The sequence below is a fragment of the Lepisma saccharinum genome, chromosome 4, assembly GCF_977018435.1.
Source record: "Lepisma saccharinum chromosome 4, izLepSacc3.1, whole genome shotgun sequence".
In the NCBI taxonomy this organism is placed as follows: Eukaryota; Metazoa; Arthropoda; class Insecta; order Zygentoma; family Lepismatidae; genus Lepisma; species Lepisma saccharinum.
In genome coordinates, this window is record NC_139232.1 from 90,115,842 (window position 1) to 90,132,361 (window position 16,520).

General features: G+C 39.4%; 1 protein-coding gene across 1 annotated transcript in view; it reads right to left on the reverse strand.

The window, feature by feature from the left end:
* Positions 1 to 16,520, reverse strand: part of LOC145987259 (uncharacterized) — a 271,187-nt gene that overhangs the window by 52,577 nt on the left and 202,090 nt on the right. Inside the window, exons 3-4 of the mRNA XM_083121774.1 lie at positions 14,478 to 14,613; positions 3,386 to 3,519 (exon numbers count right to left, since the gene is read on the reverse strand). Of these exons, the coding sequence (XP_082977900.1) occupies positions 3,386 to 3,519; positions 14,478 to 14,613 (270 nt within the window). The remainder of the gene's footprint in view (positions 1 to 3,385; positions 3,520 to 14,477; positions 14,614 to 16,520) is intronic.

Genomic DNA, 16,520 nt, shown 5'->3' on the forward strand with positions numbered 1-16,520 from the left:
ATGGTTTGATAAGAACAAAATGCTTGATATATTAACAATACATACATACGAGGGCTGTACTGAAAGTAATGCAAAAATTGGCATAATTGGTCCTCACTGGCAAGAGTAATGTGCGCAGATGGATTACAAAGTTTAAAGAAGTGGGAAACAGCTTTCAAGACCAACTACGCAGTGCAAGACTATCAACTGCTGCGCGAATGGTCAGTGTGTGGAGGAATTGATTCGTGTAGACATATGAACAGAAGCGTCTCCTGAGCGCATGCGGTGCATGCTGCGCTTGCGTCAATTGTGGGAAAAAGGACAGCTTGCTCTGCGACGACATGAATGAGCATTTCTACATTCTAATTTCTTCATATAGGAGAAGTATTTATTTTACACGAGAGCACTCAACTACGATTATATGACATTTCTTGGATTTGAAGTGAAAGAAAGTAATAATTATTTTCCCACAATTGACTCATGCGTCACTTCAGATCCAAGAAATGTAATATAATCTTAGTTCCGCGCTCTTGTGTAAAATAAATACTTCTCCTATATGAAGAATTTATCATGTAGAAATGCTTATTAATGTCGTCGCAGAGCAAGCTGTCTTTTTTCCACAATTGACGCATGCGCAGCACGCACCGCATGCGTTCAGGAGACGCCTCTGCATATGAATCACTGGACTGTGGTAGCATTGCAATACGGAAGATGGTGGAAGACTTAGGGGTATCGGAGTGCTTGTAAAGTGGGTACCTGTGCAGTTGATACCTGATTTGAAGAAGAGAAAGGTGATTGATTATCTTTCCAGATCTGCTAGGAGTGTTTGAAACGAAGTGGGACATGCCTTTTTTTGATTTGGTGTCAGGGGAATAAACGTGAACGCATCTCTATGACTATGATCCGAATAAGAAGAACCAGTGGCATCTTTTGGTTTCCAAAACTGGAGGGAGTGCACTGGGAGGGGCAAGGACAGTTTACTTTCCCTTGGTAGATAAAGGCTAGCATAGTGCTGGGGGCAAAAGTTGCCAAAATTGGTGGGGAGCAACTGCCCTTCCCCGTAATCGCCGCCACTGAGAACTAATCCCTGGAATACCATCACACCTATTCTGAAATGCCTAAATACACTGTAAAGAAGTGGACACAAGTAGACTTCATGTATTTTACCTAATTGGATTCGAGAGTTAGGTGTTTGGTACAATATTGACAACAGGGGAAGGGTTAATCTACGAACGTGATCAATACGAACAAACCTATATTCAGTTAATGAAAAATATATTCATTACTTTCGATACAGCCCTCGTATATAAACCATCTGGATCATAGAATATAGTGCAAAATTTATAACAAGAAGATACGTTGTTCGAAATGAAAACGTTGATTCTAGAATTAGGTTTGTTACGTAGGAATTCTTGAATCATGTTCATGTAATGTCACGTGATCTACAGGGCAGACAATGTGAGGAATGCTCATAATTTGTTTCCGCTTGGTGCTCGCGTGTTTTGCAGGGAATGACAGCATTCCTGTAAATGAGTCAGGCAAGAGTATGAAAAGTACCGGCAGAGTATCTCTAAGAATCCGAAGCCTAGTATTAGTCTTCTGTAGCATATTTTAGCTTTCTAACACATTTTAAACAAATGTTATTAATTACAAATATATTTTCTCACAATCTGGACTGTAGACGGCAAAATGAGGGCTGTAAGGGGGATATCATTTGAAATGCAATAATTCATTATGATGGTCTTGGAAATACTAGAAACATGAAGTTCGCCAGAAATTTTGTAGAGAAACCCTTAATAAAAAAATTAATAATCATAATTACATAACAATGCCGCTTGGGAGTCCCGGGTTCATTCCTGGGTGAGTGATTTCAAGTGGTGATTATTTTTCAGCAAAGCACCTGCGTGGAGTGAATAAGGACTTTAAAAAATGGGTATGTAAAGGGGTAAAGCGGTCAGAGTGTGGTGTTGACCACATCACCACAAGTGGTCGAGATTATGAATTGGTGGTGTCCTACCTCTACATCTTCCCTTATGCCTTAACGGGAAGGGGTTCCTATCTTTACCTTGGGAAGGAGTTCCTACTCAATACACCAGATAGGTCATCTTTGATGCCGTGAATATGCAGAAATGCATGGTTCGGCATGGCATCATGTTCAGGAAAAATCTTCCGAACGTTAGGGTGATTTGTTAATCTTAGAGTTTACGTTGTGCAAACTCTGAGATAAAAATCTTAATTTTTGGTATTTTAAAAATTCTAGAACTTAAGAACATGAAGTTTGATCTGTTTATTGGTTTATTGCATACTCAATTTTAGGAGTTAACTATCTTTCCCTTTGATCATTCTACTGAATCCGACCCCCGTGACGGAGAGGTTATCACATCGCGCTACGACGCCAGGGGTCCCGGGTTCGAACCCTGGTCTGGGCATGGATGTTTGTGAGTGTCCATTCATCAAATTCATCATATCATCACTCATCCCCATCTTCGCAAATTAGCCAAAGTGGCACAAAAAGCGAAGTAAAATAAAGCAAATCAATCAATCAATCATTCTACTCGAAAAGCTTAACACGCCGAGCCTGCAACTCGTATTTTATTCGAGGTGATATATATACTTGTGTTAAAGTATAACCATTGTCGGTTGTTGACTATCAGGTGTCAATAATAATGACGACATTTAAAATTCTTAGACATTTGGCTTCAAATGTATTCCATACGTACTTTTTCTCGCCGGCAAAATTTCATATTATCCCCTGGCTGTTTTCTTGGACATATAACTGTTCGTATATTGTACATATTATTTTGCTCCATCTATTATCGCATAGTAAAAACAGCTAACAGCTACATAAGTTGTGTGTGAATTATAAGAAATTTCTGTCTTGAATTTTTATTGTATCCACCCCCCTCCGCTTTACAACAACCACTTCAAATTTCCACAGAACGCTAACTACATATCTCGCTGTACCACAGACACGAAGTGAAGTGAAATGAAATGGACTTATACGCCGCAATGCAAGACGAGAACAAGAAATAACATGTGTGCAAATACAATCTAGATTCGAATGCATGTTTTTTTTTGTTTTTTTTTTAACATGCCATACTTACCAACCTCATATTTAAATTATCCTGCATTCGGGAAGTTAATGAGCCAAGTGCATTGATAAAGGCTGGTAATTGGGTATCCAAGTTTGCTGGATGATTGTGTTCACGTAATTAACTTTTGACATTTCCAACAAATGAGTTATGGTAATTAGTCCCTCCATTATAAAATATTATGCCTCTGCTTTATTAGATCAAATAGTGGGAATGTGAATCACTGCGAATCGATTTTTTTACGAGTGTGGAAACCAATTATTATCTCAAATAGCATTTCTATAGAATTCGCTAAGTTAAATTACACAACTTACCTCTTCGTTATTGAGGAAAAATGACAAGTTTGCGACTGGTTTTGTCTCCAGTGACGTGCAGTTGGCTATCAACCGTTGTCCAACTTGGTAACTATTTTTCTCTAGAGTAATTATGGGTCTTCTTTTCGGCAAGGCTGCAATGTATATAGAAAAAGCGAACAGTTAATAAAGTACAGTCATGGTACGATCAGAATATCGCAAGAGTCCCGAGATGGATATGAGCCTGTTGGCATTTAGATATTTATTTATTTATTCGTTTGCTTCCTACAGAGAGAATCTCCAATTACAGGAGATCCTTTCAAAGTTCTGCCAACCATTGTGTTCATGCCCAGCTACGGAATTTGTAAATACACCTATATATGCACACACAACTCTATTTATATGGTGATGGTGTTTCAAACATGATTAAAAATTCTAGAAGTGTTCTTTTGCTAACGTTTGTAAAGCGGAAATTCAATGAATCAAACTTGCAAAGGTTTGGCACTGATATGTACTGACCACCTAACCTACGAACTAAACTTTATATACAACACAGTAGTCTAGATGGTCTACAGGCAAATCAGGCAAACGTGAAATAAAATCTTCAGAAAACCACACACAGATAGAGATTGGGAGAAATTGAGCAGAAAGAAATATATGGTTGTTTGTGGTGTCGTTCTTTAGAATTTCAAATGCTATCGAATAGGACTCTTCCTTTCTGTTCTTCTCTCTCTCTCTCTGTAAATTATATATTAATATTATGTACCGGGTGGCCAGAATTAAAGTTACCCAACTCAGAGCCCTCTGTAGCCTGTTCGAGGCATCGTAGAACTCTGAAATTTGGCGAATCCATTATGCAGGCCATGGGAAAGAGGATGCCGATAAAAATAAAATAGTTCAATTTTCCGCCACCAGGTTGAAACGTGGCGCTGTACTTCCATGATAGGTTGTAATAATGAAGTAAACTGCTCCAATTGGTTATGGATTTGCCTTTACCTTGCAATCTTGCAATAAACGACAGATTATTTTCTCGCAACTTCCAACCACTGACAAATGTCTTTCTAATTAATAACTCAGTTAAATCACTTAACGTGAGTTCTGAACAAAAGTTCGGAAGTGAGATCACCATGCCATTAAATAAGAAAGAACGTGCACTGAAGTGAAGTTGTTTTATCAGAACGGTAGTAATAATGGAGCTGCATATTGAACACTGCTGTACTGGAAGAAACCAACAATAAAGATTTGTACATCTGACTTATGTTTTTCAATATTCATTATTACAGCGCCACATTTCAACCTGGTGGATGAAAATTGAACTATTTTTTTATCACCATCCTCTTCCCCATGGTCTGCATAGTGGATTCACCAAATTTCTGAGTTCTACGATGCCTCAAACAGGCTACAGAGGGCTCTTAGTTGGGTAACTTTATTTCTGGCCACTTGGTATGTACAACCTTAGTGACAATGAAGTTCGACCAGTCACAAATATAGGAGTGCGTTGTGAAAGAAGGAGAACACATGCATATGCTGAACATATCTTATTCAGCAGGCTACAAGGAACAAAGGAAAACATAAATTTCCGCTGCAACGCAGCAATGTATGGTGTCCACACAAAATAAAACATTTTCGTCCATCTACACGTGACATTGAAGTTCGACCACTGTTAGAGGGGATCCTGTTTACCATCGTGTGACGCCGCCCAGTCGGCGAATAACTGTGGCTATGCGTCGGGGCATGCTGCGGACGAGTCGTTCAAGGTATTCCACATCGATGCGGTGCCATTCCTCCTGCAGGCAGGCGATAAGAGCAGCCACTGTCGTGGGTCCCCTCTGTTGCACACGTCGCTTAAGAACACGCCACACATTCTCAATGGGCGAGAGGTCGGGACTCGATGGTGGCCATGGCAGAGTTCGCACGTGATGGCGAGTCAACCATTCTCTTGTCAGCCGCGCTGTATGAGGCCTGGCATTGTCGTGTTGAAAGATGAGACGCCGCCTGTGGAACAGGTGCCTTCGCACTGTGGGAAGATGCCGCTCCAGTATGCGTGTACAGGCGTGTGCATTCACAATGCCCTCACAGACGTGTAGTGGGCCAACCCCCGATGCCGTCATGCATCCCAATACCATCACTGACGCAGGTTTCTGTACCCGACGTGCATAACATTTTGCTTCATTCTGTTCCTCCTTCCGACAAATGACTGTTTTCCGTATTTTCCCGTATACAACATTGAAAATGGATTCGTCCGTCCACAAAACCCTGTTGCACTGCCGAATTGTCCATCCCCGGTACATTCGTGCCCACCGTTGTCGATTGCCTTTGTTCAACATGGAAAAGAAGGGTTTACGTTTCGCCTTGTACACTCGGTAACTGCATCGCTGTAGGTAACGGCGAATGGTTCTGGTTGACACTTCAATGTGAAAGCGTTCTCCAGTCCACAGTCGTAATTCGGCCACAGAAACATGATTGTTGGTCTGGATATAGCGCCTAAATATCCGTAGGTCACGCACGCTCAGCAGGCGTTTTCGACCGGGGGCCTTACCTGGTGTTTGATGATGCAGTGGACGGTTGACTTGGGTAAGTTCAGTTGGCGCCCTATTTCCCGTTCACTGAGTCCATCCCGTTGCAACTCCACCACTCTTCTCCTCACGGTGTTGTCAATAGGTTTGCCCCTGGCCATGGTGACGATGCACTGCGGTTCCTCGGTGCACAGCACGCGCTTATGTACCGCGGACTCCCTTATCGTGTCCGTGACGTCATGCTTCCGTCGAATGCGCCACTATCTGGAATTTCCGTATGGGTCTGTTGCCTGGTCGAAGTTCAATGTCACGCGTATAGTTCCCCGTTTTCGTTCTTTACGTGACCTTGGGTGCAACATGCTGGGATCACGATTCTTGCCTGCTCACACGCCTCCTCTTACAGACATGCGTGCCACCCATTCCACCGCCTATGCATCTGTGCATTTAATCACGTATTCCTTTCTGGTCGAACTTCATTGTCACCAAGGTTGTAATACATACATAGTTGGATATATACGAGATGGATTCCATCTATATTTAAACTACAGGGTGTTTCAATAAGAAAGGTAACTCAAAGTATCCAATACATACCATGCTCAGTTACCATTTTATTGAAACACCCTGTAACAAACAAAGCATGCCGATATATAACAACATTCTCGTGCGTGCAGTTTATTGCAGTGACGCTTGTCGCTTTAGTGTGGAACCCACATATCGCGTGCCAATTTTCATGTGTCGCTTGTCACTTGTATCTTAGGTCTGGAAGCTCTCTAAAATTTTCTTTGCAATGAGAAAACGACTAATATATATGTTGCTGAAAAGCCGTAACTATGGACGATAATTGAAAATTCAGTTCAGCAAGCAGTGAAACCTGTAAACACTTAGGAAAGATACTTGTGTTGGTTTTTATATTGATTCAACATTTTCTCTCAAGTCATCGCGATGAAATAACAGTGCTAGACCCCAGGCTTCAAATAAAGGAGGTATCTGAGATGGGGACAGTGGAGCCTCATTACCCTAAGTCATAAGCTATGCTTTGGCCAGTCAACAACTTCTCTCCCCTCACATCTGAACCAACAGAGTTGGGAACAACAAAGGCATTCCAGATAGTTAGTTACCTCCTATTGAAAAACGTTTGCGGCCGTTATATTTGGCAACGCAGTACAAATAAAAAATAATAGTCGACGTAGCCTCTTCTACCTGTCTATGAAAGTGGCAAATGCTCAGTGACATTTCGGAACTCTCGTCGCTCTGATACTGGTTATTGGAACTATAATAATACAAATAATAATAAATATAATAAATTCTGTGCGTCTAGATTCACCAATAGAAGACATCTCCTGGTATCCTAAAATGCAAAAATTAAATCCTCACACTTGACAATGACATATAGTTGTTGCTGTTACGCACATACCTACAATTCTATTTTTTTAAAAAAAAACATGCTTCGTCAGCGGAATAGTGAATACTTAGTATGCTTTCTGAGATTCTTCTGTACCAAGTACTAAGTAATTCCTGGTTTATTCTTCCATTCAACTGATTACCCTAAGGATTCTCTTTGCGCCTTCCGAGTGCTGAAAGCAAGTTTCGAGTAACTATTTTAATATTTGAAAACCGGGACGATTCTTTCCCTATTCCCTTTCGCATTTTGGAGACGTGTGTGAAATATGAGAGCAGTTGCGGGGATGCTCAAAGCGTGTGAATATTTTACGAGGTTGACTTTAAGGAAACGGAAACGGTCTCATCTCTCCTGTTTTCGGGCTTTACCATAGACGTACGGGTCAGGTGCTAAGACTTAGGAATCTTTCTTGAAGCAAGACTTTGCCAATACCTCCTCTCATAGCAAGGCCCTTGCAGAGACTCTTTGTTTGCATTCAAACGTCATCACTATTTGGTCATGAATCGCAAACGTCATCATTGATGGGTCATAAATCGCAGAACTTTGTTTGCATGCAAACGTTATCATTAAGAGGTTCAAATGTGTGCTGAATAGGCGAAAAATGACATAACTGAACATATGTTCCTATTGTGTGTTCAGATAATGTATAATAATTTCTATTGTGTGATATTGTAGACAAAGTGCCTGTGTATGGGCCTCGTTATAAGCAAGGCCCGAATTCATTCTTATGTTCCTAAAACAATCAAAATATGTACATAAATGTAGAGAAGTAATCACTGAAATATGCGCTTCATATTTACCTGATTTAACGGGTCTTTGGGGGGGGGATTATAGCCTCTATTGGACGAAAATTAGTTTTAGAAAACCAAGAAATGAAATAGAAATGAGATACCTGAAACAGGGTTAAATTACCAAAAATATAACTATCTGTGAGGTTCTAAACGCAAGAACAAAATAGTTATTAGTACAAATAAAAGATGGCATTTAGCACAGAGGAGAAAAATATTATGAAGGTTATTATCGGTTGAGATGAAAACCTGTGTGCGAGTTTAAAATACCTTAAATAAAAACTACTGTGTAAGTTAACAGACTCAGAAGTGGTGTGATTTAATGAAACGTTAAGAATTGGAGCCAGGTGCCAATAGAGATTGAATCAGAAAGATCAAGAATTTCTAGAGAGAGTTGTATAATATGGTCCGACAGACCATAACTTTGTACATACGATCCTTCCAACCTGGGCCCTTCGGTAGTCACAAATACGATTTTCCATGTTGACTAAAATTACACTTTTCTCCGCTAGAGGCGCTCCACCCCGACCCGTGCAGAACGGACTTTGCATGTACACCTGCGTGTATTTACGCTGTTAGTGAATGCTTAATTGTTATTCTATGTACTCGTATGCGTAAAGTTATTCTGACTATTGCTGCTACAAGTTTGAGCAAGAACAGCCGCAAAAATTCAACTATTCTTGTGTCTATGGCTACGGCTGAATTTACATATGAAAATATGTTCCTGAAGCTTGCTAATCACCATAGAGTTATGTCACATATGTAACACAATGCAGGGGAGCCAACATTATACGTTTTACTGCAGCTGACGATAGAATTTACTACCAGAATTCTAAAAGACGGTATGCGCTCAATAATTACTATACACACCAGGGTGGATAAAATTCATGATTTTCATTAAAAAAACATTATTGTTGATTTTTTAAATTTAAATCGGATTTTTAAATATAAATCCATTCTTTTGATTTTTTTTTAAAAAAAAGATGACTAAAATTTCTTTCATGGGTTTTGGCACCATGCACATATATATATGTCATTTATAGAAAGGCGTTTTCTAGTAAATGGTCCTGTAAAATATTTGAACAGTTTGATTAGAGCAAATAAAAAATATATGTAAACATATATTTTTCTGTTTCTGATAATGTAACAACTATGGCAGTGTTTGTTGAGTTTGTTAATGAAACAAAAAATAATTTCAGTAAATTTTCTTCCAGTGAAACTAAAACATTTTGGATGTACTCTATGATTGTAACTTAAAATATTAACTTAAATATTTTTATAGTCTTTGTATCTGAATTTTGGAGATTTTGTTAATGAAAAATATCAGCTGCCATGTTTATTTACAGTTTAATGCTATTGGCACTATTTATGGTTTAACATGATAAAAATGTTGTATATTTTTCTACACAAAATGTTTGCTATTTTCACCCATAAAATTATTGAATTTCAATTCAAGAGAAATCCCGTGTTTACACTTCCTTTCGTATGAGCCTCACACCATCAGAACATATATTTTATTTCCTTAATTTCCCTATCTTAGAGCCTAATAAACACCATTAAATGATTACGAGATTAATGTACTTTCACCAAAAGTGATTCTGATATCTACAAAAGCCTTATGTACATTATTATATAAATTTAATTATTTATAGTGATTTAAATCAGTGATTTTTTCAAAACAAAAATCACCTGATTTAAATGAATCTACCCTGATACACACACAAATGTAAATGCACTGATTAGCACAAAAAGTGCATAAAAGTTGTCTAAAGCAAACATCTAAATGCATCTGATTTTGTATGAACTGTTTAATATATTATTGGACTCCTTAAAATGTATGAATATAAATTTTATTACAAACAAATTAAACATAAATAGTTAATCTGAAGTTTAAAATAATTTTCTCTTCATAAATTGCACCAAATAAAGTTATAAATTGCGTAACGTATTAGCCGATCTCCATGGTGTAGTTTCTGACTAATACGTCAGGGGTTCCGAGTTTGAATCCCGACCTGAGCATGAGCGTTGTTTTTGAACGACTCCTCATCATTTTCATCATTCATTCCAATATTTGCGATTAGCCAAAAAATGTCTGAAAGGCGCTTCCAAATAACCAAACCGAAATAAAAGACATGCATAAGGTATTAAATATTAGCCATTTTCAACCTACTGTTCAGATATTTAATAACAGATTAATAAATATTCATACGAATAACAGTAAAATCAATTATAACTAAATATGTGATATAACAATAAAATGGAATGCAAGAAAATGCATCACATTTTGAAGTATCAAAAACCATCCCAGTGCCTCTCCTGATACATTTGAACATTTTTTTCTTAATGCTTTAAAAAAACATCGGGTCAGAAGTATCGGCCAACGGCAGACAAAATGGAACATGTACAGGTACTGTTGTATCAATTTGATACATGTGGAGTGCATAGATTGAATCTGATGCATTTTTGTTCCTCTGTGCATTCTCCTAAATCCGCAACCAGCCTCTAATTAGCGCAATCGGAGCACCGTAAAGAACCAGGTGTTCGTCCACATTCGTTCGTAAATATTTCAATTCCCTTGTCGCCAGGTTTTTTTTATTCTTGGAAATAAGGTGGATGAGGTACACCGCTAATTATTCTCCTCGCCACAAACACGGCTACTCGATTAATTAAAATTAAAAACCGCTGGAGGGCGTTTGTGGTTTAGGTTGGGTGCACATTGCCTCATATCGATTTTTAATATTTTAAAATTAAAATTCCTCTTTTGTTATATCCGCACGTAACCAAGCAGTTACCTGGTGTACACCAGCAGAAATTCTACCAGTCGTTTGATTAAATATAGTAGTTTTAGATCTGAATTGCTTAGGTAATAAATGAACATTTTGCGTTTATTTAGATGATCTTAGGAAAGCTTTCCCTTGTACATGTCAGCTCTTTAGCTCTTCGGAAGAATTGTTTCGTGCTAACTATGCCCTTTATAGTTCAAATCTTGCAATCAGTGAAATCACTGACGTCGTCACAAAACTTGTTTTGGGGTGGGCCAAAATATTGGCAACTGGGCTCTGCTTCGGTGGTTTGGTGAGGGGTGTTAATACAGGTATAATATATGTCTCTCTTCTCCCTTCCTTTTTCCATGTTTTGTTCTCTGTTTCTTTTTTACTGAGATCCTCAATCTTCATTCTCGCAGACCTTTCTTTGTCTCTCTTTCTTCCTTCCCCAATTTATTATCATAATTCTTCCCCGTCCGATTTACACTTTCTTTCGTGCTCGTACACCACCGTTCTTTCCCTGTATCTTTATTCCTGTGCTCGTTAGTCTTGCTTCTCTCCACTCTATCTATATTCTCCTTCTCTGACTTTAATTTATTTCTCTGTTCATTAACCATTCTCTTATCACACTCTTCCTCTGTTCTTGAAGTCTACTTTTCTCTCTCTATTTCCTTCTTTCTACCTGTTTCTGATGTTTCATTCCCCTCGTCAAATCTTTTCTTCTTCCTTGTTTAGATTCTCTCTCTCTCTCTCTCTCCTTTATATTATCATTTTTATTATTTTCTTTCTATCCTCCTTTATTCCTGTTCACAAATCTTTCTTTTCTTCATCTCTATTCAACTGTTTATTTCTTTTTCTCTGCTCCTCAAACGGTATTTCTTTCTTCTTCGATTCCACAATATTATCTCCCTCCCTTTCCTTCCTTTTTCTGTTTCTGATCGTTCATTCCCCCCTTTAACCCTTTCCTTCTTCCTTGTAGGTCAGCACTGTTACGAATTTATTTCTCTCGTTTTCATTTTCTTTCTTCATTTTCCAAAATTGTCCATCTCTTCATCTCTAATCCACTCTCTGTTTCTCCTTCTCCTTCTTTTTAACATTTTTCTATTCCTCAACCTCCCTCACTCTGTTCATCTATTCATGAATTCTTCTACTCTCCCTATTTGACCTTATTTGTACCTCTTTTTGATTCCACCTTCTTTTACCATTCTTTTTCTCTCTTAGGTCAAGGCCGCTAAGATTCACTTTCTGTCTTTTCCCTCCTATTTTCCCACCTTCCTTTCTCTCCTTCATTCTTCCTGTGTTCCCAGAACTTTCTTTTCACCATCTCTTCAACTCTCTATATATTTATCTCTCTTTCTCTCTCAAATATCTATCTAAAACTGATTTTGTGTTTGATTTACAGAAACGATTTCTCTAGCTGTACTGTCGCTGCGAAGCCAAGGGTCCCGGGTTTGAATCCCGCTCGGGCTTGGTTGTTTGTGAATGTCCATTCATCAATTTCATCATTTCATCACTCATCCCCATCTTCGAAAATTTGTCAAGAGGCACAAAACGCGAAGTAAAATAAACTAAATCAATCAATCAATCAATCAAGCTGTACTGTGTGACCTTTTCTGGAACAACAGAACTGCTAAAGTTAAAAATCCAGTTCCAAGGATGGCGCAAAACATAAAATAACTTTACAGTTCTTAAGGGAGAAAGAAAAACAGAGAAAAAATTTACAGAATAGTCAGCCATTGTTAGTATAATTAATCATTGTTGGAATAAATCACACAACAATAGATTCATTGTGTACGTGATTCCATATGTCCCGTTTACCAATTTGCCTTTGTTTCAGTCATTGTTGATTTTACCAATTGAAAGCACTGTTATTGAATCGCAGCATAGCGTTATAGCCTGTGGGGAACATGAGTTCCGGCCATTTCGAGATAGAGAGAGAGAAATCAGCTAATTATTCTCGCGTTTGACATGTGACGCAGAGCAAACTCCATGACACTGGAAGTTGGTTTGTGTATCTTACTTCTGACATGATGCACACTGGCGGGGTTGTTTGTCATATCGTGTACTTTGTCAGCTTGCGATAAAACAACCATTTGTTCAACAGCCTTGCTGCCCTTGCGTACATATTTATTATTAAGCATTTCATAACAATACACCAGTTTACAAAACTTTGTGTTTTCTTGATCAACTATGGACAGCAGACTGTGTTAGTTTCTATTTCAAGGAAGATATGACTCATTCTGTTTTCCTGTCGATAGCGGCGAGTTTTTCATATCAACTGTTTTAAATTATGTTAGAATATTGGAAAAAATGGTGCCCTAAACGTAGGTGTTCATTTGTCTCTCTTTCTTTCTTCTCTCTCTCTCCCTCTCTCTCATTCTTCTCTCTCTTGCTCTCTTTCACTCCCTCTACCTCTGTCTCACACTCTCTCCCTCTCACTCTTCCTTCCTCTCTTTCACTCTCTCCCCCTCACTCTTCCTTCCTCTCTTTCACTCTCTCCCCTTCTCCTTCACTATATCTTACCCTCTATTACACTCTTCCTCTCTTTCACCCTGTCTCCATTCCTTTCGCTCTCTTTCACTCTCCCTCCATCTCATTCCCTTTCTTTCACTCTCGCTCCCTCTCTTTCATTCTCTCTCCATCTCTTTCACTTCTCTTCCCTCCTCTCTTTCACTCTCTTCCCTTCTTTTTCACTATCTCCCTCCCTCCCTCTCTTTCACTCTCTTCCCTATTTTCACTACCTCCCTCCCTCTCTTTCACTCTCTTCCCTTTTCTTTCACTATCTCCCTTCCTCCATCTCTTTCACTCTCTTCCCTTCTCTTTCACTATCTCCCTCTTTTCACCCTCCATGATGTATGAATTCCTTTGTCAGCAATATGGCACCTAAAAATAAGTTATACACTTTTCGAACATGACATAAATTTTTGCATTACACACCTATAACTCTTTCCCCAACATCATGGAAACTGGAGCTAATTTAAGTTTCCTGGTGTCAACACCTATTAGTAAGTATGAGCTATTAACGAATGTTATTATTACTAACAACAAACTAATTTCTCCATTAAGAGACATGGTAAACCTTTATTTTTTTTACACTACTCCCCCCTTCCCCAAATCAATGTTTCCCTGCTGGCTATGCTGACTTTAAAAATTTTCATCCATTATAGTTCAAGGTAACTTCAATCTTTAGATTGCAATCCAATGTATTTTTTTACGTGAAAAACAGTGTACATATGTTTAACGTGGAAAGATATAGACATAAAAACGAAAACAGTTTTCAAGTCCAATCCAAAGTGAATGATTTGAACCAGAAATATTGATCTGATTGTTTTCATCGATCTGTATTCGTGTATTTCTATAGGAAACGACAAATTCGTTGTTTGCTTTCCTTAATGTTCTTACACGAAAAATAATTTCATCTAGTCTGAGTACTAGAATGTTTATTGCGGAGACACAGCTAGCAACTAGACCTGTCATACGTTAGGTTAGGTTTTCTAACACTTGAAGTAATGACACAAATTATAACAATTCCATTGTGTTCATATTAATGCAATAAGAACTTTACAAAATTTTAAAAGATCTTCAAATTGACACGCAGATGGGTACTAATACAGAAAGAATATATAAAATATTATAAATACTCACATATTACTGTCATCTGGTCTGAAACGAACTTTGTGCTGAAATGAGGCGCATCTGCTGAAACCTCGCAACTAAAATTGCCTGATAGATGTAGCTGCACATCGTCCAAAACGACTTGATTTTCATTTGATAATCCAAGCTGCAATATAAAAAAAGATGTTACTTATGAATATCGTGCAATTTCCTTAGATTTGATACAGTATTTATTTTATTACGAAATTTTGTTAATATGGAGAAGAGACAGATTAAAGGAATTAATAACACACATAAACACTTTCGTAAGTAATTAATGAGTTTAATGTGGTGGTTGAATGTACTTAAGGCTGGCCTGGGGAACTAGTGGAAGACCGCTCTCGCATGCACGTGTGGACTTCGGAGCGTGTTGCGACATTGTAACGTTCCAAGAGGGGTGGAAAGGAGGAAGTTAGCGTGACAGAAGGCTTCGTCGGTCGCGTTTTTGCTGTCGGGAAACCTATCGTCGTGTGTTTCGTAAAAGTGCAGCGGAGGTAGAAACAGAAGGTGGGTCCGTGAAAAGGAGGGTGCCATCGCCCGAAATATGTTCTAACTCTCAACGTAAGTTCTTCTGCTTCCTAGCTCTGAGGTGCAGTGTGCAAGCTAGAAGCTTTTACACCACACGGATCGCCCACTGGCCTCAACAGGTTCAAACGGCATGCTCAAGCCTTTCCATACATATAAAGTTTTATGAAATACATTATTGATGTGAAGCAAAGGCATAAAAATACCTTCGGAGTGCATATATGATAAGGACTTGGCAATAGTTTCACCTTCGCTCCACTTTTGTCGCAAAGTTTATTTCCAATCGTTTTTTCTGTGGATTTTTGTCTGAACCTAAATCGTTCTAGATCTACTTTCTTCACTGTATATACGTTTATTTATTTATTTATTCTTCACTGTGTGTATATATTATCCGCATGCAGAAAGTGAGTTTCCCACTCGTCCACAGGTGGCAGGTCATGCGTATTGAAACCGGTTTTGCGCATGCGTGAGAGGCACCTGTCCTGGCTAGTGAATGTCCTAGAAGACGCTTCCCAAAAGTCCTCAGTAGCGTCGCGGCAGTGATGAAACATGGCGTCTCTTGTTCCATCTCCCGCCGCGTGCGAGTTTCGTTCGGTGATCAAGTTCTTGAGCGTACAAAACATGCAGCCGAACAAAATTCATCGTCAGCTGTGCCAGCTGTATGGACCAGACGTCATGAGCAAGCAGATGGTGCGTCGTTGGTGCAGGACATTTACTGAAGGCCGGCAGAATTTGAATGACGACGAGCGCAGTGGGCGGCCATAGGCCGTTATGGACGAGCTTGTGGAGCAGGTGCAGCAGCGCATATTGGAGGATCGTCGCGTCGCGTCATGATCACGGAACTAAACAGTTATTTCCTGCAGATTTCTCGGTCGTTGTTGCACGACATTGTTACCAAACTCATCTTGTTCTGGAAATTTTGTGCCCGGTGGGTGCCGAAACAACTGACGCCCGAACACAAAGGAAAACGCATGGGCACGCGCTGACATTTCTGCAGTGTTACCATGATGATGACGATTTTCTCAACCGGATCATCACAGGGGATGAAACGTGGCTTGCATACAACACCCCAGAAAGCAAGCAGCAATCCATGCATTGGCGTCACAGTGGATCTCTATGCAGGACGAAGTTCAAAGAAACTGTGTCGGCGCGAAAAGTGATGTGCACGGTGTTCTGGCACAGACAAGGTATGGTGCTCATAGAGTTTCTGCCCAGAGGTGAGACTGTGAACGCTAACCGTTACTGTGAAACACTGGGGACATTGCGACGAGCCATTGAGAATAAACGACGCGGTAAGCTCAGTGCCGGGGTGATCTTGCTACACAACAATGCGAATCCCCATATGGCTAGGCGCACTGCACCACTTCTGGACAAGTTCGGTTGGAAGGTTTTCGATCATCCATCGTACAGGCCGGATCTCGCTCTCAGTGATTACCACCTGTTCTTGCACCTGAAAAAGTTCCTGTCTGGTCACCATTTTCACAGCGACGAAGAGGTTCAGACGTCAGT